Here is a 24,655-nt window from a genome sequence, read left to right as displayed (position 1 = left end):
AACCTTTGATTTGAACTGTATGTTTGAAATCTTTATTTAGCTGATCATAAAATATTTGATTCTGTCTATAAGCAATATTATATTAATTTTATAGGAGACATTTCAATAACCTTAAATACAGCGACTAATAATTTTGGAAATTAATTCAGAAGTGTCTGTGGTCTGATAAAACACAGCAAACAATGATGATTAATCTAGAACAGATCAAAGACCGAGACACAGAACAATACTAAAGCAAGGTTTATTAGAATAAACAAAGAAAACATCACAAAGACAAAATAGCTAAAAATCTATCAATTTCCTCATTTTATTTCTTATACAGTGTGTTTATTTCAGACTTCAATAGCAAACAGCCAATAATGTGAGGTGAAGAGGATTGAGAAATCTTTAACCTATCAGAAACTGCCACAATTATCTGGGAGCATGGATGTGTCGAGGAAAGCTTCAGGTTGTTCCTTTTTATAGCTACATCCCATCACACACCCACACGCACACACACGCCAACACACACACACGTTCAAACTCACTCAGACCAAGGTCGTCACTTTGGCCAGTAAGCATTTCACCTGAAGAGCCCCACACTCGTCACGTAGCACCCTTCAGGTTCTGAACAGCCGACAGCTCACCGAAAGGTCAAAACACTCACACACACTGTTTATAATTATTTACACATCTGTAAAGCCCAAAGCGTTTTAGCCCCCACTCCCTCAGAATGGTGAAGGGAGCTAGTGGATCCTCGTCAGCTCCTCTACGATCTTAATCACCTCATCCACCGTGGCTTCACGCTTCATGCCGCTGCCATCATCGATCTGAAAATGAAAGACAACGAGCGGTGAGCTGAGACGAGTCCCCGCTTACGAGTAGATGCACGAGCAGCAACCGACTACGTCCAAAAATATTTCACTTAAATGAAATGTTATGCTCCTTTCCATTGTTTTTAGAGCTTTATTTCTGATGTTTTGAAGTGAAAAACCTAAACGCTGGGAATCTTTTATGTTGCCCACACAGACAACAGACTGCAGCTTTTTCCCTCTGGTTTATTTTTTATTAATCGCACCAAAAGGTAAATACAAAGACTTTTACACAGACAGGAACCATTTATAATTTAAGAACTGAGGAGTCTTGATGATTTAAAAAAACTAAAAAAACTATTCGAAGTCTGCTCCATTTAAATGTAACCTCCTTATAGCTGTAAACTGATGTCAATCTGGATTTCTGTCTGTTAACTTCACCATGAAAATAAAGAGATTTCACTCCAGATTTTACACAATTGCAGTTAAACTAAAACATAAATACTTAAAATATGCATATATTCAGTTTCTCTGTGATGCAAATTAGCTACTGCAGCTGTGTTTAAAGCAATGTTCCACTTTAATTTTGTGGGAGGAAAAAACTAACATTTTATTGCTATTATCAGCTGTTCTTCACAAGAAAACTTAACAGATATTTTTAAGGCAAAATAATTTAAATAGGTCCTTTAAGGTTCAAATAGAGAGCAAAAATGGTGCATCCTGGATTTAAAAAAGAAAGGTAGAAGCCAAGTCTTACTAGTCAAATGAACAAGATTTACTTACTGCCTCAATAAAAGCAGGAGCTATCAATTGTGTGGATGTTCCACAAAATTCAGCAGAAGGAAGCCTTCTCTTTCTCAAAAACAATATGCCTGCAGAACCTTTCATAATAATAATTAGAAATGGAACCAGAACCATGATGATCATGGACTTATGTCACTCTATTATGTGGCAAAACATCTGCTGACCACATGCCCAAATATTGTAAAATCCAACATGAGGCTAACTAGTAGCAACAGTTTTGGTAAATTAGGACATAAACCAGGGCAATGTTTCAAACAGGGTGTTGCAGTGGCCCAGCTAAAGTAAAGACCCCCACCGACTGACTGAAATGGGACATTAAAAGAACTGTCCAGACATTACAAACTTCCAACTTGTAAGTTTGTAAATAATTTGAAATATTTTGTTTTGTAATTTCTGCTCTGATTTCTGATTCATACAAAAGTTCTCCTGTATTTACCAACTTGTGGGTCAATTTAAAAAAAGGTTTTATTGCAACTCTTTAAGTTATAATCGACAAATTTAAGAACTATGTTTTTAAAAGCCAAGCTAACTCATCCACTGGCAACAATTCCAATTTTCTTCCCCTTTCAAGATAAGAGAAGGAACCAGGAGAGATACAGAAGCTTCAGGGAGCAGACTTCAAGAAAAGGAAATAAATGGCGATCCATTTCCTAAATTTGATCTAAATTGTTTCTTCTCTGTGGCTTTGGGTTTAGTAGTGTGTAAACAAAACAATTTGGTTTGTGAATGCCAGTGTCCAGACAGCAGTGTCCACTTCAGCATGTCACATATCAGGGAAGGATAGCTGAGGCCAAAATGACTGGAGGTCTTTACCACTAAAGTGAGACTCAACAGTCAAATCTTCCCCCAGACAGTTTAAGAGAAAAAAGCACACATACACAGAGACAGAAAAAAAGAAAAACATCCAAGCAAAAAAATAATCCTCTTTGTGGGTGATTGACTGTCAGTCAGCTTGACAGACAGATAAATAAATACCCTTGGGAGATAAATATCCCCTGATAAAAATTATATCGCTATAAACAGGGGACGGGAAGTTTATCCCCAAGAAACTTTTTAAACATTGAATACAATTTTATAGAACTAAGCTTGATTATTGCTGGAATGTTCTTAATTGGCTTTCCGCCGACCAAACGAACAAACAAACCAAAGAACATTTGAAAAGTAAAAAGCAAATGTACATGTTAGAAACATGATGTGTAGTGCAGGTGATTTGAATTGAAAGAGAAGAAACTGCGCCCACCAGTAGAGTGCTGACGACCTCCTGCATCTTTGCCCGACTGAGATCCAGGAAGCTTTCAATCAGGTCCCCGTCGATGAAGCCTGTGCCCTGCTCCGTCTTGCGCTCCGTGTGGAAAGACCTCCAGGTGTCACTTGGTTAAGGATAAATCATTACCAGGCAGCCGTTTCAGCCCGAGGTCAGGCCTTTGGGTGTGACCATGCTAACTTTACCTCAGGCAGATTTAATAAATATCCAACAGATGATAACGTGTTCAAAGCACCAGATAGATGATAATCATAGAGGCCCTCTTGAGGCCCATATTTTATAAACAAAGAGTGAGCAGAGGGCCTTTGAGTATTAAATAAAACAATGATTAAATAAAACCACAGGGTAGCAGAGTAAATTTTCTCTAAAAAAAGATTTTTTTTATGCTGTAGAATGGAAACTAATTATTTGAGCATTAAAAATGTATCAATTGATTGTAAAGTCAGATAAAAACATCATTATTGCTTTGTTGTTCTTTTTCAGGGCCGTCACCAGAGCAACCCCGGCCAGTCCAGGTCACCTGATCTGTGGTCACAGATGGCTACTGTACACAGGAGTTCAGGAAAGGATATAAGCTGTGCTCGATCTTGCCCACGCTTTTGATGACTTTGGTGAGGCGGTTCTGTAGGTCAAGCAGGAGGCTGTACCAGCCCTCGGACAGAGACGTTACCAGACCTAAAAAAAAAAGCACACAGATAATCCTTTATAAAGGTGTGAAAGAGCTGTTCACCTCATACTCTGTCATCAGCCAAGGGGAAGAGAGAAATGTCATGTCTGCATTCATTAACAGTTTTTTTTTTTTTTTTTAAGGTTTTGTTGGCTCTAGTGGCCTTTATTTGAAAGTAGTTCAACAGGAAACGGGGTAATGAGAGAGGGGGAAGACATGCGGTTAGCGTCACCAGGCCGGGAATCAAACCAACGACTAGCGACCACCGCCACGAGGACTAAACCCTCAATATGTGGTCGTGCTTTGCCCCTGCGCCACCACTTCACCCACATTCATTAACAGTTTTAAAGCTGCAGTAGGTAGCTTTTGTGAAAAATATGCTGTTTTCTTTTTTTTTTTATAAATTTGTTAAAACGGTTACCATGTTGTGAGAGTACGAGACAAATAAATAGTGAAAAACAAGCTCCTCTGACACCTCTCTGTGGTGCCATCTGCAAAACTAAACCACTCCCTGTCAGAAACAACCAATCAGAGACAGGAGGAGGGTCTTAGCACTGTCAATCATACTCATGTACAAGCTGCTCACACCTTCATCCCTTTCTCTCTGCTAGTCATTTCTCCGCCATTAGCACAGCTGCAGCACGGATACGAGTTTGATTGACAGCACTAAGACACGCCTCCTGGCTCTGATTAATTGTTTTTGATCAGGAACGGTGCATTTCTGCAGATGGCTATAAGACCACTCGGAGGAGCTGAAGGAACTAGATTTTTAATAGATTATCTATTGTACTGTTAGAGCAGTGACAGTTTAAAAATATATATATAAAAAACAATTTCGAAAAAGTTACATAATGAAGCTTTAAGGCTTGTGCAAGTGTCCCTCATAAGTTTTAGAAATGCACTCACCTCGATTTCCATTATAAACTTTAAAGATCTACCTGGTAAATGTTTTTTGAACAAAACCTTACCAATAGACATTTTATCTTTACCAAACTGGATCAATGTCGTTAAAAAAAATATTCAATTGTACTTGCATCAAGCGTAGGTGAGAGTAACTATAAATGCTTTTTTTTTTTTTTTTTTTGCTTTTGAGCACATTTTTAAAATTATTTTAAAAAGTTGGATTTTTTAAACAAAATTTCCATTAAATAAGGTTTATCAACTGATTGCAAACACTAGCAAGTAGCTGTTAAGCTGCAGAGTTTGTTTTTCTACATGACACCATGAGCGGGGTTTAGGAAAACGACAAAGCAACAATTATAACAAATTAAACTAATTATTATTTAACAGCTGGGGTTTTAAAGGCCAAATCCTATTCAATACACATATCACTTATTTGTCAAATATCTATGTTGGAACTAAATTTTTGTAATTTTACTGTTCTTGTTTTTTTCAGCCTTCTAAAATCAGGGCTATTAATTATAGACAAAAGAACAGTAACGTTAGGATACAATTTCTTAAGAGCTTTAAACTGGTGGTAATACTTTCAGATGTACATTAAGTGAAAAAATTGGAAACAAAACCTGGGGATCTGTTTGAGAAGACAAGATATTTCCACACAACCCCAGTTCATTTGAGGCTTTGATGCTCCCATAATTACACTGGTATTAAACTGCCTAATGACACGCGAAGGGGGGGTAACCCTGACAGCTGTTTATCTGTCAGCATCTCAGCAGTGGATGGAAACATGAATGTCTTGCTTGCCTGGAAGTTCAACGCAGTTCAAGTGAGCAGAAACTTAATGTATCCACATTATTTGTTTGCCATCTTTTTTGTCTGAACCAGTTAGTGACTAAATAAGAGGATTTAAAAAGACATCCTGTCTGTGAAAAAAATGACTGTAAACTGAATGCAAAAATTCAGAAAACAACATGATCCGCCAAGTTATTTGAATTTTCTCTGTTGTTTTGAAGACATAAAAATACATTTATGATAGATTTTTTAAAGATACGATCAAATAATTTGGCATGAGAATGAATTTCTGAGTCAACACGCAATCTCTGATTGTGATCATCTTTAGACTGCCATATCGGAGTTTATACAAAAAAATTGTCTTTGAAAAGTTTGGATGCATATTGGCTGTTATTCTCTTTTAGGGGAAATAATCCCATCGCCTTGCAGCTTTCTCTAAGAAACATATCATACATCACAGCATCTCGCCGAGCGATAAGACCAGCAGTGGCGTTTTATCTTCATTACACGCTAAAGCTCATTTTAGTTTGAGGGTTAGAGAGAAAAAGTTCTCACAGGGAAGGGCGACAGTGGTTTTCATTTCCTGTGAAACTTTCCTCTGAGACTTTTTAGAGAATCACAGGAGGTGCAGAGGTGAAATAATGTGCTGTGTTTTGGTGCTGTGGGAGTGCTGCTGTGTCCAAATGACGAGCACTCCCTGTTTTTCATCTCCCCGTCATCACTGCCAGGCTGAAAGTTACTGGTTTCAATCCAAGTAATGAGAGGTGAAAACGTGTCAACTGACAGTGATGAAAGTTTTACGTCATTGCTTGCTTGAAGGAAAAGGATTTGAGGGATCTTTGTGTATCCAATTAGTGTTGATACCTCTCTGCAGCCTAAGGCAAATTAATTCCATTTATTCACAAAGTATGTTAAGAGTTGGATTTTATTGTTAGATTTCAAGACCTAAACACTGGCTTCTAAAAGATTGTGAATAGGTTTTCTGCTGCCAGAAAATGAAAAATATCTGCCAGCAGAAGCAAATAAAGTTCAGCAATGTTTGGGATTCATCCTGAGCAGCACGGGCAGAGTCTTAGGAAAGAAATAAAGCCGGGGAGTTTACGGCTCTGCAAACTAAATCCTGCTCATATCCACTGAATCAAGACAGGAGTGAGCTGAAGTCTCAACAGTGAATGTCACAGCATAAAATCGATAGCTGCTTGTATGTGGAGACACCACTGGCAGAGGGAAAACAAATTTAAACGTTTGTTTGGGAAATCTTTCATTGACCTAAACAATGCTGGGAAAAACAGCTATTCCATGCACGGAAACAAAATAAGGAACTGGAGTTGATATGGCTCAAATTTATGACCCAAGCTGGACCCGGAACCAAAAGGATCTTAGTGTAAGGGAGAGTTATCATTACAATGCAGAGAGACATTTTTATGTCCTGTGCCACCAAATAAAAACCATCTCGAGTCGTAAAGCACTTTCCTTTTCCTTATGATGAAAGTTCATGAGGGGAATATGAACCCTTTTTAATATAAAGAAAACTTATATTTTATTGCTTATGGTTTCTTTGGAATGATCAAAAATAAACTAATCTATGTCATGACATGGTATAATGTCATATGCAGTACTACTGTACTACAATACTATGGCATGCTTCATTATTTCACTTATAGTTTTGGCCAATACAGTATTGTGCTACATATTATAAACTACTATACTCTGCAACATTATACCACATTATGTTCAGCTGTACTAGCAATACTATACTGTGCCATACTGCAACATACTACACTCTCCCCTGCACAATTTAACTGTACTATATCATATAGCACTATATTATTTAATGGCACACTGCATTGTACTATGCTACACAGTTCTGGGATATATTTTACTTGTTAAATACTGTTACGATCTTCTATAATATACAATATACATTTTGTGAAAAATCTATGGATTTACAATAGATCTCTGCATTTGATTTGGACAATTCTTAATGAATACTCTTCAGACCAAAACAAGAATGAGTCGCTACAAACAGGCCAAAGAGCTGCATGCAAGCAGCCTAATGTCAGTGGTTGCATGCCTCTGATCTAGTGTAAAAATTGTGATTAAAGTCCTGAAATTAGATGCTTGCAAAAACCATTAAACATGCTAACAGGGTGCTCTCAGCAAGAAAGAAAATGCTTGAATATTTTTAAAACATCCTAGAAAAAGAAAAAAAAAAAAAAGGGTTTGTTCAGATTAAGGCGCTTACCGATCATGCCGTTAACGGTGCCAAAGAGTACGGATCCCTGGGTGGGTGTGGAGCTCTCCCCCAGGTTTTGTAGCACCAGTGAGCCATGGCAAAAGACATTTACAAACTCGCCTAGGTGAAAGACCCCGACCTCCTGAAGATGCTGGCGCTCCTCGTCGGTGGTGGCCGCACTGAGTGTGGCAAGGACAAACGGAGAGAGAACGAACAAAAAGACACAATAATGTCAAGGTCATGACTGGAACTTGTTGGGGGTCAAACCATCGATCAATCAAAAGGAAAACAAGACGGGCAGAGACATGAGAAGTGTTGGAAAAGGTCAGCACATGATAGAGAGGTAATGGCTAAAAGTCTGAGAAACAGTGAAAAGAGCAACAGTAACAGAGACGTGCTGCACAAATAAAGGTCAAAAGCATTGAGAGGTCCACTCTGACATATTAGATGGATAATGAGTGAAGGCATGGACGTAACACAAGATCCTTCAGACCTCATCTTTCTTCCTTTTCCTTAACGTCAACATTCAGTGAAATTGCAACAGAGGGAAAAAGCAAGAGAGTGGCTAAAAGCTTGGCTGCAAGATGAATCATAATTTCCAGTACTAATGCAAGGACAATGCTGCAGTTCATACCAATGATGTTGGCCTAAAAGCTATCATGGGACTGTGTGTGTGAAAGGAACAGCATCCTAATGACAGCATCAGTCTCAGCGAGAAGGTATTGGGCAAAGACGATTTAGGGGCATTTCTGATCTGCAAGAGCAGCTATGGTGGAATATAATGATGATAAGAAAATGATCATTGAACTACATGCAGGGAGAGGCTTTGCCGTTCTCACCTATCTTTTTGGCAGACGAACAAGTTAAAGGCGTTCTCTGCTCCCAGGAAGTTGTCATCGTCTAGAATTTCCACGGCACTCATCCAGTTTGGATTAAAATCACGGGCAATCTGTGGAAAATATATGAATAAAGACATAAACATGCAGGTTTGTCTTAAGAAATATACCTTTTAAGCAAAGATAAGCCAATGCTAAACAAGAGTAAACTCTCTCATCAAAACCCCTAATTGTTGCTGATTGTTAACTTTTGACTTCTGATTTATACTAGAATTTGCTTTTATGTCTATTAGGGCTGAAACAATTAATCTGATTAATTGCGCTGAATTGATTATTGAAATAATTGTCAACTAATTTAGAAATCAGTTAATTGACAACTGGATTATAAAGACTCAAAAAGGCAATTTTGATGAAAGAACAAAGTCAGAGCAGTACTTAAGCCAAAACTGTACAAAACATGTTTGTAAGCATGTTCTACTCAGAATCCATCAAGTGGCATAGTTTTAGCTCCAAATTCTTTAATAATAATAGTGATAAAAACATCCTATTAAGCACCTTGTTTCCCTCCATATTTAGCAATTATTCTAAAAAAATAGTCAGCAGATTAGCCCTACACTGTACTGATATCAAGTCAAGCAGAAAGGGCTGAGCTTTTTTAATAGTTGGTTTTTAGCTGCAGATGTTTCCTTTGCTACAAATGATCAACCATACACTAAAGGAATGTTATGTTATTGCATTATAGGCACAAAAAAAAAAATCGCTTATTTTCATATTTCAGGAAGGTATTGAATAATTTATTTATTTGCATCTTTTAATATTCCACAAAAAAGGATTAAGTAATTCATAAAAAAATGTACAGAATGTGCGATTAATCAATTAATCGTCAGAATAATTGATAAATTAGTTGATTACTAAAATCATCAGTTACAACCCTAATTTCTATTTCTGTTTTTATATTGCGTTTTTTTTTTTAGGAGAGCCAATCAATTAAATAAAAAATATAGCCAGGCAAAACTGTTGCTTTCTATGTGCAAATTATAATGAACTCCTTTAATACTGAAGAGAGGAAATCTGACACATAATCAATAGATTTTAAGCAAAGACCTGCTCTATAATTGCGCAGGAAGCCTGTGATGGACACACGATATCTGAGGAGACAGAACGCTCTTTCATCGTTCTCCCTAATGAGTTTGTAATGTGTCCAGTTTGTTTGATTTGTACAAAAGCTCAATTGTAAACTGACAACTTTAGTTAGTTTCTAATGATTTGTTTCCCAATTTTGCAGAAAAGGTGCAAAAGAGTCAATTGACAATGTGGAATAAAAAAAACTAATTAAAATGTTTTACTCAGATAATTTGCACACCAAAAATTAAGAGTTAAGGTAAGAAATCTACACCGGAGCAGAACTTAGTTCATACAATAAAGCGCTATGGGTTGAAAGTGAAAACTGCTTTGTGATTTTGTATCAAAGCAGCAACACGCAGTCTTCAATTTCCCCACCTTTTCCAAGTCTTCGAGCATTTTCTCCTCACATCTCACCTCTTCAAAGTTGCCCTCCATGGGTTTGTACGCCAGCAGCAGGACAGACCTCATCAGGTCTCCCACCAGGATGAAATCCCCTTTGGTCTTCAGGTATAGTGCCATGATGTTGTTATAGTGGTTGCACTCGGTCCTCAGCTCCTTCTCGGCCGTCCACTCGTACAGACGAACCTGAAAAAGAAAGGCAGATCTCATTTTAACCGTTATTGTAGTAGTTATTCTTGTAGGATACTATTAACTTTATGTATATTTCAGTTTCACACTGATTAATGTGTCTGAATCTGAGGTCAATGTCTGCTTTATAAATGAACTTTTACTAGTTAATGAACATGTCATGCTGTGTCAGAAATTGATGGGAGAGCCAGGGGTGTGTCTGAACTAAGTGTTTTCACTGCATTACTGTTCGTTTTATGACACCAACTGTCATTTTCATATTAAATGCAATTCTTAATAAATTAGATCAAGCAAAAGGTAACATCATAACTGTGCCCATCATATATGACTATTGTGAAAACCACCATGTTTCCTTAAAAAAGTTCATGACCAATAATTTTAGAAATTGAAAAATACATTTTGGAACTAGGAATGGCAAATATTTAGTTTATTATTCACTGGTGTAAAAAAATACACCAAGATTTAGTTACTATAATGGCAATAAAAAATGCTTTAATTATATTTGCAAATACAAACAACTGATCTTTTAGATATTTACTTTTGCTGTTTTAGTCGCTTTTAGTTTTATTACAGCACAATAGATGCTGTGCTTGAGTATTAAAATGTCCCTCAAGGCAAAGTGTTGTGTATAGCAATGCTTAAGTTGTGATGTAGGGGCCAATTAGACACTAGTTAAGCATAATTTGAGAGGAATCCTTGATTGAGAGGCTCACACTATGTGCAGTGAGCCAAAAAGAGATGAAATACCAAACAAAAACAATATAAATATTAAACAATAAGCATAATAAAGTCTTAAACCATTAGTGCTCATCCACATATGAAAAAACAGAAAGAAAAAATAAATAAATAAAAGGGGAGTGTAATCTATATTTTGTGGAGAATAGAATGAAAAAGTCATTGGATAAATTAACCAGGCTTCAATTAAAGCACAATATTCTGTCATTTTTTATAAACTCGTCATTTTTAACAGTATTCTTTGATTGTCTTCTAATCCCCGAAACCAAAATTGAAACATTTACTTCTCCAACCTCATTACATAGTTTGTGGTTTTTTTTGGTAGGTCTTTCTTGTGCTGTAAACATCTGGGAGGAGATTCAAGTGACAGACTGAAACATTGAGGTTTTTTTTCCCCTTTATCAGACAATTAAAATTAAGACGTATGAGAATTCATGAGTGTTTGTACGTAAGCCTCAAAACTCTCAAACCTTTTAAGCAACTTATTTATTCTTCCATGATCCATTTATGTTCTATGTTTCAAATTCAATAGTCACCAAACTAAAATACAAAACTGTGGAGACCAGAATCCACTTATTTATTTCTCTTTAAGTGGACAATAAGTGTATTTATGGACAGCTAATTCGGTAAAACAGTTTCTTTCACATGTTCAGCAAAGGCAGAGTAGGAAAGAAAAGCAGTTGGAAGTGAGAGACTTTGAGCTCCAGAAATGTGAAATCCATGACAATTGTATTCTTGATATCTCCAGATAAAGCTCCCTTTCATGTTTTTAATCCCTTTAATCTATCTGTAGCTGATCATGGATGAGTGTGGTATTATGGGGCAGCAGGGGAAGACAATTTGTTTCACACTATGTCAGGTGATTTCACTCCAATACACATGGGATGGATTTATTTAGACATGGCAAAATATAATAAATAGAACAGTGCTTTTCTGCTTTGAGAGATCATGTGCCTCTTAAAATAAATCTAGGAGAAAAGAAACAGGTCACCTGGAGCTGAACCCACAAACGCACAGCAGAAGGAACACAGCAAATAGTTTGTTGATGCAACTTTTTTTTCTATTTTTTTTTATCTTAATTAGGTCAAAAATAATAGGATGTAAAATGTTAAGCTTTATAACCTCTACAACAGGTCAATGAACATTTAAGACAATTTAGGTGGAAGTTTGTAGACAGTTTCAAAGATAGAACCAGATGGTTCACTCTGGAGCTCCAGATTGAGCTAAAATTAGACAAAAGATTTAAGAGAAACTTAAAAAGCACAAAATATTTACAACTTTTCATTTTCAATTGTGTTCAGGCTCAAAGCTGACAGTAGTTCTTTTTATTTCTACTAAGATAACAGTGAGAAATGTGAATGAACAAAGGCAGAAAACTAAGACAAAATCATTGAAAAGTGATATTTGCTTTTGGAAACAACTTCAGGCATCAACTTATGTCCTTTCAAGACATTGTGGCAGTAACATTCCCAGCTCCAACTGCGTTCATAAAGTGAAGACTTGTATGGCGATTTATCTAGTGAGCAGGAGGACAAATGTTTTCTGAGCGCAGTAGCTGGGAACATAACAAATTAGGACACCAGTGTTATATTTTGCTGTATTTCACCCTGGGTGGAAAATGATCAATTTTGGAGAAGAAATTGTTAAATGAAAACACAAAAAAATTCTGGCAGTGTTTAGATAAACAGCTCTAGCTGTCAAAACATTAATGTTCATATACAACCAGATCGCAGCTGCAGTCAAACACTCTTAATCTGGCTAAGAGATGAGAAAAAAAACAACAAGATGCAGCAGAAGCAAAGTGGGTTTTGATTTAAAGCAACTTCTGGTATTTTGTAATGAAATGTAAGGCACAGCCTTGATAAATGTTTTGTTCACCTCCTTGCATACTTGATATTCCTGGCAAAAGTGTTTATGGAATCCAATTTCTGTGTGGCCATTAAGTGACCGCAGATGCATTTGACATTTTCCTTTTAAAGAAAAGTCTTCTTAAATTAAGAAATGAACCTCATCCTAGATCTAAAAATAGTCCAAAGGACACTGCAAACCCACATGACAAGCCATCATACAAAGATGGTACTAATTTTTATCTTTGTAAGTGAAGCCTTAAAGCAGATAACTTAGTTACCTGCCGTAGAAAACATCAGACATCTAATTTACAGAAAGTTTTAGGCTGTAAAATATTAGATTTCCCTTTAAAATATTTTTGTATTCTATTTTAGACTTTAAAATATTGTTAAAACAATATGTGGAGGAAAAAACTTTAGCGAGAGCTCTGTACCATCACTTACTGTGCTATTTATGCTGGCCAGTAGTTTTCCATTGAACTCCACCATAGAATAGACAGCTCCTTTCACTTCCTTCTCAGCCACGGTTTGCAGCTTCCCTGCAGGAAAGATCAGTCAGTCAGTGTTCATTCAGTGAGCTTTCAAAGTGCCACACATGCAACGCTGAGTTAAATTAGCACCTACAAGGTCCTAGAGAGAACAACTGGGAAAGAGATGTGAGAAAAATTTGAAATTGAGACAGTGCTGCATTCAGAATATAAGGCGAGGGTAAAAAATCAAGAGCTGGACTAGGATAAACGACATACAAGCAACGCATTTTGTCAGGAACAGTGTGTGAAAGATAAAAAAAAACAATGCTGGTGAGAGGGGGGAATGTTTGAGAGGAAGTGATAAGAAAATGATTGAGTGAGAAGGGAAACAGGAGCCCAGTAGGACACAGTGTTCTTCCCTAAAATACAATATAGAGTGCAGGGAGGAGAAAATGAAACGGGATGAAGAATGGAGAGAACAAAGCAGGCTGATCTGGGTGAGAGGACAAACATGAAAAGATGAGAAGAATCAAAGAGCGCATTCGGGCTTGTTTGCTGAAACCGTAGAAAAAGCAAAGGGAAGCTCGGGTACTGACCGTCGGTGTAATGGAAGACAATGATTCGACCCTGCTTGGGCTCGGGCTCCTCTGGGTAAACCATGGCCGTGCCGACGATGAAGTAAACAGATGGGTCTTTTCCCAGACGACATGACACAATGCTGAGAGAATACTCGCTGGGGAGGAACTGATGGGCATGAAGGACTGGCACAAACAGAAAAACAGGAAAAAACAGGGCAGGGTGTGAGAACAGATCGAAACTTCTTTATGAAGCTACTTAGAAAGACTAATATTGTGTCATGAATAACTGTAGTGACATATTTGACAACTAAAAATCAAAAAAGGCATTTTCTGGATTATTGTGACATATTTGTGTTTTCATACTAATAGAAACGTGGCCTCAGCCAAAACGAAGGACCACCTGCTCATGCGATTCCACAAAACAAACACGAAACAAGCAAAACATGAGTGGTCCTTGGTTACAGGTCACTGCACAAGAGCCTTGAATAAAAACTGCTAAACTACCTCATTAAATGCTGGAAAGCCTCCATTCAAAAAAAGAGAAAAACAGATTTCATTTAATGGTATGTCAAGTTCAGAGATTTTATTTTAAAGCCATATCACCCTTTCCTACCAATAACCCTTGAAGTTATTTTTTTTAATCACATTAGAATCAGAACTCAAAGTATATTTTATTGGCATTTATGTAACACACCAACAACGTGCATAATTGGGACGTTAAGCAAAATAATGGGGACATACTTTTCAAAAGATAGAACTACACACCAGTGACTTTTAAAGGATTTTGGCTATTGTGTGTTTATTTAGGGGTATCAGGGTAACAGAGATTAATAAACACACACCACAGAGATTTATATTTGGAAAATAAGTTGAATATCACATAATTTTGCACCAAACATAAATTTATGAACTACTTTGTGTTGTTCAATCACATAAAACCACTCAAAAATATATTAATGTTTGTGATTATGATGCAACAAAATGTGAAAATGTTAAGGGGCTATAATCTTGGTGTCCAACACAGTGAACAACAAGATGCCAAAGTGCCGTTGAAACAGTCAATTATTTTTTTTCAATTGGTCAGTAACACAAAAAATATTAAATTATAGACTATAATCAAGGTCAAAACAAACAAAATGTTTATGGAAAAGGAAGGATTTCTGTTTATTCATTAACCGTAAGCTGTCAATGTTCATTTACCATCACACACACAAAAAAAAGAATCCTACAGCACACCTAATTTTATCTTCTTATATGGTCAGGTTGCCCTCTTTATGTGATGAGTTTATCTACAAAGTGCCATAAAGAAATGACTCCAGGAGAAGGAAAATCGCTTCAGAGCTACTTATTTAACTAAATCCATATTGAGGATCCCAGAAGAGATGTGCCTCATAGTTTCTGTCAGAGAAGATTTGGTGTCGGGTGCATTGATTTACTTATTATGCATCTTCATTTATCAATATGTTCTCTGAGATATTATTTATCAATCTCTCCTTCACTTCTCTCCACCTGAGAGGCGTTTTAATAGCTTCATAGCTGTTTTCTAATGAAGATCGGCCAATAACACGCTGAAGTAAAAGATATACGAAGCGGCTCAAGAATCAAAATTGATGTCCTCTGCATTCGAATGCATCTCACATCAACAGTGTAGTCAGCTGCAGATACATTGTGCTGAAACAGTCTCTTATTTACATATTGTTAACAGGTGAAATACACTAATTTATGAGGGTAGGGCATCAACCAGCCTTTTAAAAGGAAGTCTTGGTGCAGAAATAAAATCTGCAATGCAAAACAGAAAGGAGCAGGAAGCAGTCACCTCCACTTGGCTTCCCTATAAAACGTGTTCATCATTAATTTAGAAACTGCATACAGATACTGTATATGCGTACTTTTCATTCCTGGTATTAAAGACTGAATAAAGAATCAACACCAAACTGTAGTAAGTGGTAAAAATAACCTAAGCATTTTAAATGTAAGAGATTAAATAAGGAAAATTTAGTTGATTAAAACGGCACAGTCCTTATGAGATCAGGAAAATTTAGTTTAGATCAACTATTCCTCCAAGCTGAGAGCATTTAGCCACTAGACGATTTGCTTGGATGCAGCAGCTCAGAGTTCAAATGGAAATGCAGCCTCGGCTGTCTCACCTTCAAAGGTGTGTTGATCCACGACGAGCAGACTGTGAACCTCAACCTCCTCACCAAAGGAGGTCTCATGTGGAGAAGTGCTGCTGGGGAAGAGTTTGCTGGAGCTCACGCTGCTGGAGAGCGCCTGTAGACGTACGAGACGGGATGCAGAGAGAGAAGTGAGGGCAAAGACAAATGTGATACATGACAAAAAAAAAAAGAAACCGCACAATACACAATGTGTCTGCGTGGGAAGTGCCAACAGCAGAGTCGGCACCATCTGCAGCAGCAGATGCGCGGCATCGAAAATCAGGTAAACATCATTCTGGTCATCAGATGTGAGAGGCTCGGCGGCGGTAAACACAAACAAATGAAAGTACACACCTGTCCCCTTTGGAGAATCTATAGATATGAGCAGGACAGGTAGCACATGCGCATGGCTGAGAGGACTTTTTAATTAACTCTCCAGCTAATCTGATTGCTTTGAAATGCTGGCAAATAATTATTTAAATTAAAATATTTAAAGTTGACTTAATTAGGGAAAAATGCTTTCATAGGTGGCTCTGTCCGTATTGCGCTACATTCTTACTAAAAAATGGTTTGAGGTACACCTGGCACAAAAACAGCAATTCTGTTTCTCACATAAGGAAGATTTAGACAGACTGCTTGCTTTTTTTTCATCTGCCAAAGTATATTTGGCATGTCATTTAGACGGAAGATTTATTTACTAAACCATATGCACATATTTTTCAACTTAATTATAAAAAATCAAGTCTGTTCCAAATAAAAATAGGAAATTATGCTTAATTAATGGGAATAAACCACTGAGCTAAAATATGATACTTTATAATTAAGGGTATTTTCAGGATGAATCAAGAAAAGTATTTAGCATACACAAAACAGTAAATTTATTTTCATAAATCATTCTCACAACAAACTGTGAACTTCGGCCTATTTTAATTTGCACGGATGGAGTGCTGTCTCCAAGACAAACTTGTCACAAAAAAAAAACAACACAATTTGACTGACTCTCCTTAATGATGTTAAATGCCATTTTTAAGGGTTCTTTGGCAGACACTGAGGCTGCTATGTGATAATTATGAACATGACCTTCATTATGGAGTGTTTACCAAATAATATTCTGATAGTGCTGTAATTCCGAACTAACAACATGGGCTTCAGACTAGGAAAGTTGTCTCTTTTCCAGCCTGAACAATTGGTAGAATTATTGCTCCCATTACCTTTGTGTACTCTGCTTTTTTCCCACCATGGAAGGTTTATTTCAGCAGCTCCAGCTGTGTTTGCTCCTGTCTTCATCTGAACTGAGCCACTAAACTTGACTTATTCTTCTTTCCAACAAAAAAGTACAACAGGACCAACAATTCTCATCTTAGCTAGGCTTTTTTGAGGTTACGATCTTTGAGTAATCTTTATTTCCCCACAGTAGAAGGTTGTGTCTTTATTCTGGCTGTAATCGTTGACAAAATTATTGCAGCAAATTATTTCTGACACAGAAATCCTCATCTAAGTTCATCAATAGCAAAGCCGATATTACCTTAACATATTCTTCTTCTTTACCTGTATAAAATTCTATTTTTCCAGCACTGCTCTATTTAGCTATTCCTGAACATAATCTCTGCTACAGCTATTGCTGGCAATAATTTTGTGTACTCTGTTTTATTCTCCATATTTATTAATACCAATTTTTTTAAATCTATTTTACCTGTATTTAACTCGTATATAAAAAACAAACAAAATGTATTATGAGACGTAAAGTGCATTCAAGTTTTTAGTCAGCCGGATTGCTTATATAAGAGAGCAAAATCAGTCCCATGATGCAGTACCTGTGTGCTTGCACTAGGTCGTACAGCAGACGTGGTGCCGCTAACATCCTGGATCTCCACCCGGCTGGACAGAACCCCGAAACATTGCGAAACCTCCTGGTAACAGATCCGCCTGATAGTGAGATGGAGACAAGAAATTACCATAAATATAAGCTAAAGTAGAATAGACAATAAATTGAGCAGCTTTTGCCATTAACAAGGCTGAAAAAATACACCTACTACAAATGAGAACATATTTTGTGATAAAAGCTGTTAAGCATTTATTTTGAGGGGTTTTTTTCCAACTTATTGTTTGAATAGACAACTGACCTTGGAGACTCGTAGAGGGGAACTGTGCGAATATGGAGTTTTTGTATTTCATCAATGGTGCCGATGGTCAGTGTGCTGTTGTTAGCCAAAGCCAGACTAAAGAAATCACAAAAAGAGAAGCACCAACAAAAATAGACATTTACAGGGGAGAAAAGAAAAAAAAGAAAAAAAAAAAAAAAAGAGGATAACAGTTGCCTGTCCTACAAATCCAAACAGACAGACTGTATAGGTCAATGCAGTCTCCAGAAAACACATGCAGAAAGCTGCGTATGCTAAAACAAAGTGCTCATATAGATCATTCAAAACAAACAGGAAGGAGAGAAAACACTGTTGTAGCGAAAAAGTTTCCCTGCTGACCTGTCTGGGTAGCCCTCAGAGTTGAGTGGGCACATGTAATTGACTTCCTTCAGATTTACGTTGGAAAACACCAGCTTGTGGTTGGACGAGTAGATAACAGTGGGCCGGTCGGAGCAGGCGAAGACGTTTGAGGTGGACAGCGATCTGAAGGTCCGCAGCACGGTGGGCTGCGTGCCAAGAGTGACCTTCTTACGCTCGCTGAGGGCCCCTGGGAAAACAGAATGAGGTCAAGGCGTATATTTAACTCTAGGTGGAAAGGTGGCTGTTCTAGTTGTTGTTAAGGTCTTAGGAACAATTTGCAGTAATGTTTGTCCTTGTGTGCTCAGCGAGCCCTGAGCTTTGTTTAGAGCCACCTGCCTTTACTGGTTTTATCTTGTTTTTAATTCGAGTGCAGTAAAGGCATATATAGCATACTCAGCATAGGGCCTGGCTCTGTCTTTTGATGTTCTGGTCTTCTCTCCCCTCTAACTAACATACTATGTCTGTGATCCTGTGATCTGAGCAAACCAAAGTTAATGAGTACATTTATATGCACACTCATACTTCAGTTTCTGCCTTGGTTTTATTCAATTTAGAGCAAGAAGTTTACAGGAGGAGTGATCTGATTATTTTCAAATCCCTGTGTACGTTCCTGCAGCATTACCCCAGTCCTGAGTTGGGGTTTGAACAGGAGTTTCTTACCGTCTGCAAACAATCAGAGGAAAAACTTCTATTTATTGTTTACTTGGCTGAAAGAAAACTCATCTGCAACTCTGGTATTTGATTGATTATCAACAACAATTCCAAAGTTGCAGCACTTTTCTTTAGTCATGAGGCAGAATGGTATTTCAGACAGATGATATGACAATACAAAGTCCTCTTGTGCACTGAGGAAATTATGTTATAATCTGTAATGACAATAAGATGCAGCTCTAATGGGCTACATTTTAACACTTGACTGCACTTTGAAATCTCATCACTTGTTAATGTCCTGAAGGGTAAATAAAGTTGGATGCAACTTATGTACCATTTAATGTGCAAATAATGAAACAAGAACACATAATTAATCTGGTTTACCCTGAGAAGTTCATAACAGTTCTCATAATTAGAAAAAAAAATTAGGAGAATTTTTGTTAAATCTCATAATTAGAAAAAAAGCAGCCAATCAGGTGTATTCAAACAACTCAAAGTTAATTTACAGCTGGTGAAATCTGTGGTAAAATGTCTTTTTGTTGACAATTGTCCAATTATATGCAGTTAAGTGGGTACTTTGACAGGATGAAACAGTTTTACTGGCATCTATTGGCTTCCGAGAGCCACAATAGAAGAGTGCAATGCATCTTACTGAACAATATATTTACCTACAGGCAGCTTACAGTTAGCTGAAATAAAAAACAAAAAAAATAGGGTGGACCAATAAAAAATGTTTATACCTCTGTCCAAATTAAAGGAAGATTGAAAACTGCCCTTGTATCTTAACAAGCTACTCGTTACAGTTTTAATTAGATGAGATGTGCTTCGTCGTCATGAAAACAAACACTAAGGTCAAAACTGAATGTTTTAAACTGTGACTTTCATGAAGAATTTAAGAAACATGCTTTCTAAAACCTTCACACTGAGAGAGTCGTGTCCTCCAGCTGCTAAGCAACAAATATGATGCAGTTAGGGAACTGGCTCGAGGATTTAAGCCTGAACACAAAAATGTACTAAAACTGGCCTTGAATGCTATGAATTCTTAATAATGCTGCTCCTCTGTTACTCGGTGTGTAAAATATAAAATGTTCTTCTAACACATTTCCTGCAAAATCTACAAAGATGATGCAGAGTGGAAACTGGAAAAAAATTAAGTTAAAAATATGAAAATGAGTTTAGGGTTTTCTATTTCAACATCTTCTTCTGCTGCACAACATTTATGAATTATTTACATTTATCAATGCCATGGACCTTATTCTCCACATTTTATCTCTATATTGAAAGTATTCCTGGTTTAATGCTTTTGTATAAACCTTTAGTGCAGGGGTATTCAAGAAAACTGTGAGGAGGTCCAGTTCAAAGAAATTTCCTCAAGCAGAGGTCCGCAATATCGTCTATTTGCAGTATGACAATATCGGAATACATAGTGTTAAAAAAAATAATAATACAGGTTAAAATAATTTCAAAGAAGTTTATTAGCACTGAAACACAGGATAACATTGTGTGGCTGCAGTTTAAATTAAAAATAACTAAATTATGTATTCAAAAATAAAGAAAGTGCTTAAGAAAAAATAGCAGCTTCAGTTTCCTTTTGTTTGAACAATCTCAATATTTCTGCTCAACAAAACAACTCTCAAAACACCTGAACTATTTCTCTTACAGATTTCTCTTACATCTGTCTTCCCCCAATTTCCCTTGCTCAGTGTGAGAATTGAGCTTTGGCTTGCCCTGCCAACATTTTAAATCTGGGCTTGAAGGAGGTCAGGGCCATTCTCATGCACATGTGCAGATGCTCATTGGTGAGCTTGGAACGATATTTTTGTTGTGTATGTTTGTTGTGCGCTGAAAGCACGGCTTAATACCCTGGTGGACTGATCATATTGGGCAGTGAGACTTCAAATTTTCTGCGTCCGGAGTTCGGACTTAGGGGGGTATGATTGGTCAAATGCTTTGTGCTTAGATCCATTGTGACGCTTGACATTGGCACTTTTAACAAGTGCCACGGTTTTGGAGCATATGAGGCACACTGGTTTCGTGCTCGCGGGTGGAAGAATGAACATGTATGCATCCGTCCATTCCGTGTTGAACGCTCGATTTTCGGCATCTACTTTTCTCTTTTTAGATAGCGCCATAGTGTTTGCACCTCTTCTGACTGTAATTCACGCCCTATCTTCCTGTATCACCTCCCTGCGTTTCTCGCTTCAATCGCTTTTCGCTCGCCCTTCACCTCCTCTTCCTTATATCACACTGCGTGGATGTCTGTGCCTGGCTACAAACCTCTGCTTCGGTTTGCTCATACAACTCGCTCTGAGTTCAAGCTGGCGATTTGATTCGCTAGTTGAACCACGTGGTTAGTATGACTCGCACGCGATTGGTTTGTAGCTTCCAATCCTTGCTCAGTGCAGTGTTGGTAAAAGCACTTGTGTCAGATAGGGAAAAAAATAAATGCTCCGGTTTAAAATTAATTCTCCCGTCAAAATTAACAAATATTTTAACAATTTATTCCGGGTCCGGATGGGATGGCATATGGGTCCGTATCCGGACCGAGGTCCGTTGGTTGCGGACCACGGCTTTAGTGCATCGAGCCACTGAGTTAATGCTGCCATTGACAGCGTAATATTTAGAGCTGCAACAAACGATTATTTTATTAATAAATTCTATCAATTATTCTGATGATGAATTGGATTAGACAACTGGCACATTCAGCAGACTTTTTATTTAACTATTTAAGCCTTTTTATACATTACTGGAAATACATAAAACAATGCAAATTAACATTGCCTTTTTTGAGTCTGTCTACTTTAGTTAATGACTGATTACTAAATTAGTTGACTATTATCTAAATAATGGAATAATCTGATTAATCCTTTCAATCCTAGTAATATTTGTTTTCCATTGAAAGCACTCCTGGCTCAGAGCTATAATTAATTATTTATAATCAGATATAAAGTTCACATTTTCATCTTATACAGTGCATTGGGACGACATCTGTTAGTAACCAGCTTAAAGATACTGAAGTTCTTGGATTTCTAAAGCCTTTAGAGTTATTTTGTGATAAAAGCTTCACTGGTAGTCCTACAGTTCTGATTGAAATAATATTCCTACAAGCAGATCGATCTAAAAATGCAACGTTCTCAGATATAATGGGCAGAGAGTTTGTGTTGGTGAACCTACCGGTCTGTAGGTCAAGACCAAAGTAGAAGAGTGCTCCATCTCCCAGGGCACACAGCAGGTAGTAGCTGCCTTCAAAGGTGGTCATTAGGATGGAGCGAGGGATGATCTCTGAGGACATAAACAAGGAGCTCATTTAGTTTTCTTCTGCAGGGAATAGTTACATCATCACACCGCTAAATGACTGCCACACAGTCTTTGTGAGAGGAATTTTATAGGGTTTCTTTATAATTACATACTGCAGGATAAACTTTCTTCTTTCACTTTGTAATGTTTTCTCTGACTCAAAGCCTTTTTACATCTGTGGAACTTTCTCTAAAAAGTAGCAGTTGCATCATTAACTTTGAAATTAAGAAATTTGATCATTCTAAAGAAATTGTGTAGCAGACCAGAAAACAATATCATCAAACAAGAGAAGAAAAAAAAAACATTCAATGGTAACAAAACCAGCAAAGAGTAAAGATGGGCAAAGTGTTTGAGAAACAGTTCTCCGCCTTCAGTAAAATAATAAAAAGGTCAACTTTCAAAGTGTTACATAAACTTTCTACTTCAAGTTTTCCAGTCCAAGTCCTGCAGACAAGGCTACAGGATACCCTTCTTAAAGAGAGAGAAAGAAATGCAGACAAGTTTAAAAGGCTTAAAGATTAAACAACTGCCAGTCAAATACAGATGGAGAAACTGCAGCAGCATAGAGGGAAAGCAGCAGAAAGGTAGAATCCATACAGCATCCCTCCAGCATGTTTTAAAACCCATTCTGTCCAGCTAGTGAAATTTTGAAACAAATTGAGTGATAAGCTAAAAACACAAGCATTTTGTTTTCTTCTTTTTTTAATTACCTCTAAAACTGAAGTGATTAAAAAAAAAATCCTTCTTAAGCAAACTAAAAATGGTTTGAATCACAAATAGCTGCACGAGCAGGCTGCAGTGTCTGTGCTAAGGTTTACTTTAACATTTATCTTTAAAATGAAGGGTATAAAGTCTGCCTCACAAGATGCTGCCCACATCCTGAAAGGCAAATAAATCCTCACGAGCAGACAGAGAGTCTCCTCCCTGAGGCTGACAGAACAGCTCGTTCCTATAGAGCTGCAGCCAAAATCATTCAACCTCACACAGCAAATAAGGTTTATTGGGAAAAGTCTAAATTATTCAAGATTTTTTAAATATACATATTACAAAATAACTGTAAAAATAGTTAAATATTACAAGAAGGTTTATCAAAACCAAACCCAAGTCATCATTTGGCTTTTAATGATGACTGAAATCCCAAAATTATTCATAAGATCACATATAAGACGTGTTTCATGGGATTGAGATCAGGACTTTAAGACGGCCACTCCAGAAGATTAAGACTTTGTTATTCTTAAGCCACTCTGTAGCTGTGATCTGGCAGTTCTTCTTCATGAAATGTAAACAGAAATAGGATGAGACTTTAGAAGTTGAAGGATTTCTCTTTGCAAAATACCAAAAGCTATTTTTCTCATTTTTTATTTTTCTCCCTTTTTTGATTTGCATTAGACTTCACCTGCACATTCACACCTCCCCAAATGAACCAAACTTTCTAGTTTCAGTTTCATTAAAGCAGACTAAATAGGCCTGGTGTGGACGCACCCTTAATGTCAGACTAAGATAAAGAAAAAAGGTTAGTCTTCTTACATAATACATGTAAACATTTCTGTATATATGTGTATGTAAAAACATGACATAATAATCACACAAATATGATATTGGTTTGTTTTACAAACCTTTAGGTGTTAGTATCCATGTTGTTTACCCTTGGATCTCTGATTTTGCAGAACTAAGCACTAAACTACGCAACATAATACACCCAGCTTCATTTGACAACATCTCCACCTGCCCTCATGTCAGACTGATTTCCCTTTTTCCAGTACGCTCAGCTCTATTTTCCCCTCTCACCTCCGCCCAGCATTTCCTTGTGCAGAGCCGTGAAACAGGGCAGTTTGAGCACACGTGCAGAGATATCGGTCCATAGTCCCACAGCGCAGAGCGTGGACTCGTTGCCACCCTCCCCGAGAGGTGTGATGTCCAGGCAGGCCACCTCATGCTCCATCGCTATGGTGCTGAGGAGTAGGAGAAGGAGATGAGAAAATCATAAGCTAGCTTCCACACAGGTTCCATGGAGGAGTGTGTGTCCATGACAGCAGACAGAGATGCATAGAGATAGTTGGGGATAACTGTGTTAATGACACTGAGCAAGACTTTCGACACATTTTTTATCTCATATGAGCTGGAATTTGTTAAATATTCAAACAATCAGATGTTCAGTCATACATTAAGGTTGGATTAAAAATTTAGGACAATGTAATTGTCTGTTTTAATAACACTTCCAACTAATCTTTTTTAGTTTTTCTCCAAAATGATACCATAGGTATTAATATCTCATACTAGAGGTACTTTTACAAAGAGACAAAAACACTGGACATACTGGTACAAACCGGTACAAACCAATAAAACATCTGAAATGTTACAATCTGCCCTATCTCACTGTAAATTATCCAAATGATTCCTATAAGCAATGTAAAGAT

At 37.2% G+C, this 24,655-nt stretch overlaps 1 protein-coding gene across 1 annotated transcript in view; it reads right to left on the bottom strand.

Annotated features, from left to right (window-relative positions):
* Positions 1–222: 222 nt before the first annotated feature.
* ddb1 (damage-specific DNA binding protein 1) overlaps positions 223–24,655 on the bottom strand; it is a 47,863-nt gene continuing 23,430 nt past the window's right edge. The window contains exons 14-27 of the mRNA XM_032560583.1: positions 24,027–24,190; positions 22,116–22,223; positions 18,270–18,477; positions 17,913–18,008; positions 17,604–17,715; positions 15,781–15,904; positions 13,652–13,816; positions 13,030–13,124; positions 9,830–10,000; positions 8,294–8,403; positions 7,464–7,633; positions 3,432–3,534; positions 2,836–2,959; positions 223–809 (exon numbers count right to left, since the gene is read on the bottom strand). Coding sequence (XP_032416474.1) covers positions 726–809; positions 2,836–2,959; positions 3,432–3,534; positions 7,464–7,633; positions 8,294–8,403; positions 9,830–10,000; positions 13,030–13,124; positions 13,652–13,816; positions 15,781–15,904; positions 17,604–17,715; positions 17,913–18,008; positions 18,270–18,477; positions 22,116–22,223; positions 24,027–24,190 — 1,834 coding nt within the window. The 3' untranslated portion in view covers positions 223–725. The remainder of the gene's footprint in view (positions 810–2,835; positions 2,960–3,431; positions 3,535–7,463; positions 7,634–8,293; positions 8,404–9,829; positions 10,001–13,029; positions 13,125–13,651; positions 13,817–15,780; positions 15,905–17,603; positions 17,716–17,912; positions 18,009–18,269; positions 18,478–22,115; positions 22,224–24,026; positions 24,191–24,655) is intronic.

The sequence above is a fragment of the Xiphophorus hellerii genome, chromosome 4 (genome assembly GCF_003331165.1).
Source record: "Xiphophorus hellerii strain 12219 chromosome 4, Xiphophorus_hellerii-4.1, whole genome shotgun sequence".
NCBI classification, from domain to species: Eukaryota; Metazoa; Chordata; class Actinopteri; order Cyprinodontiformes; family Poeciliidae; genus Xiphophorus; species Xiphophorus hellerii.
This window is presented reverse-complemented; position numbering and strand designations above follow the sequence as displayed.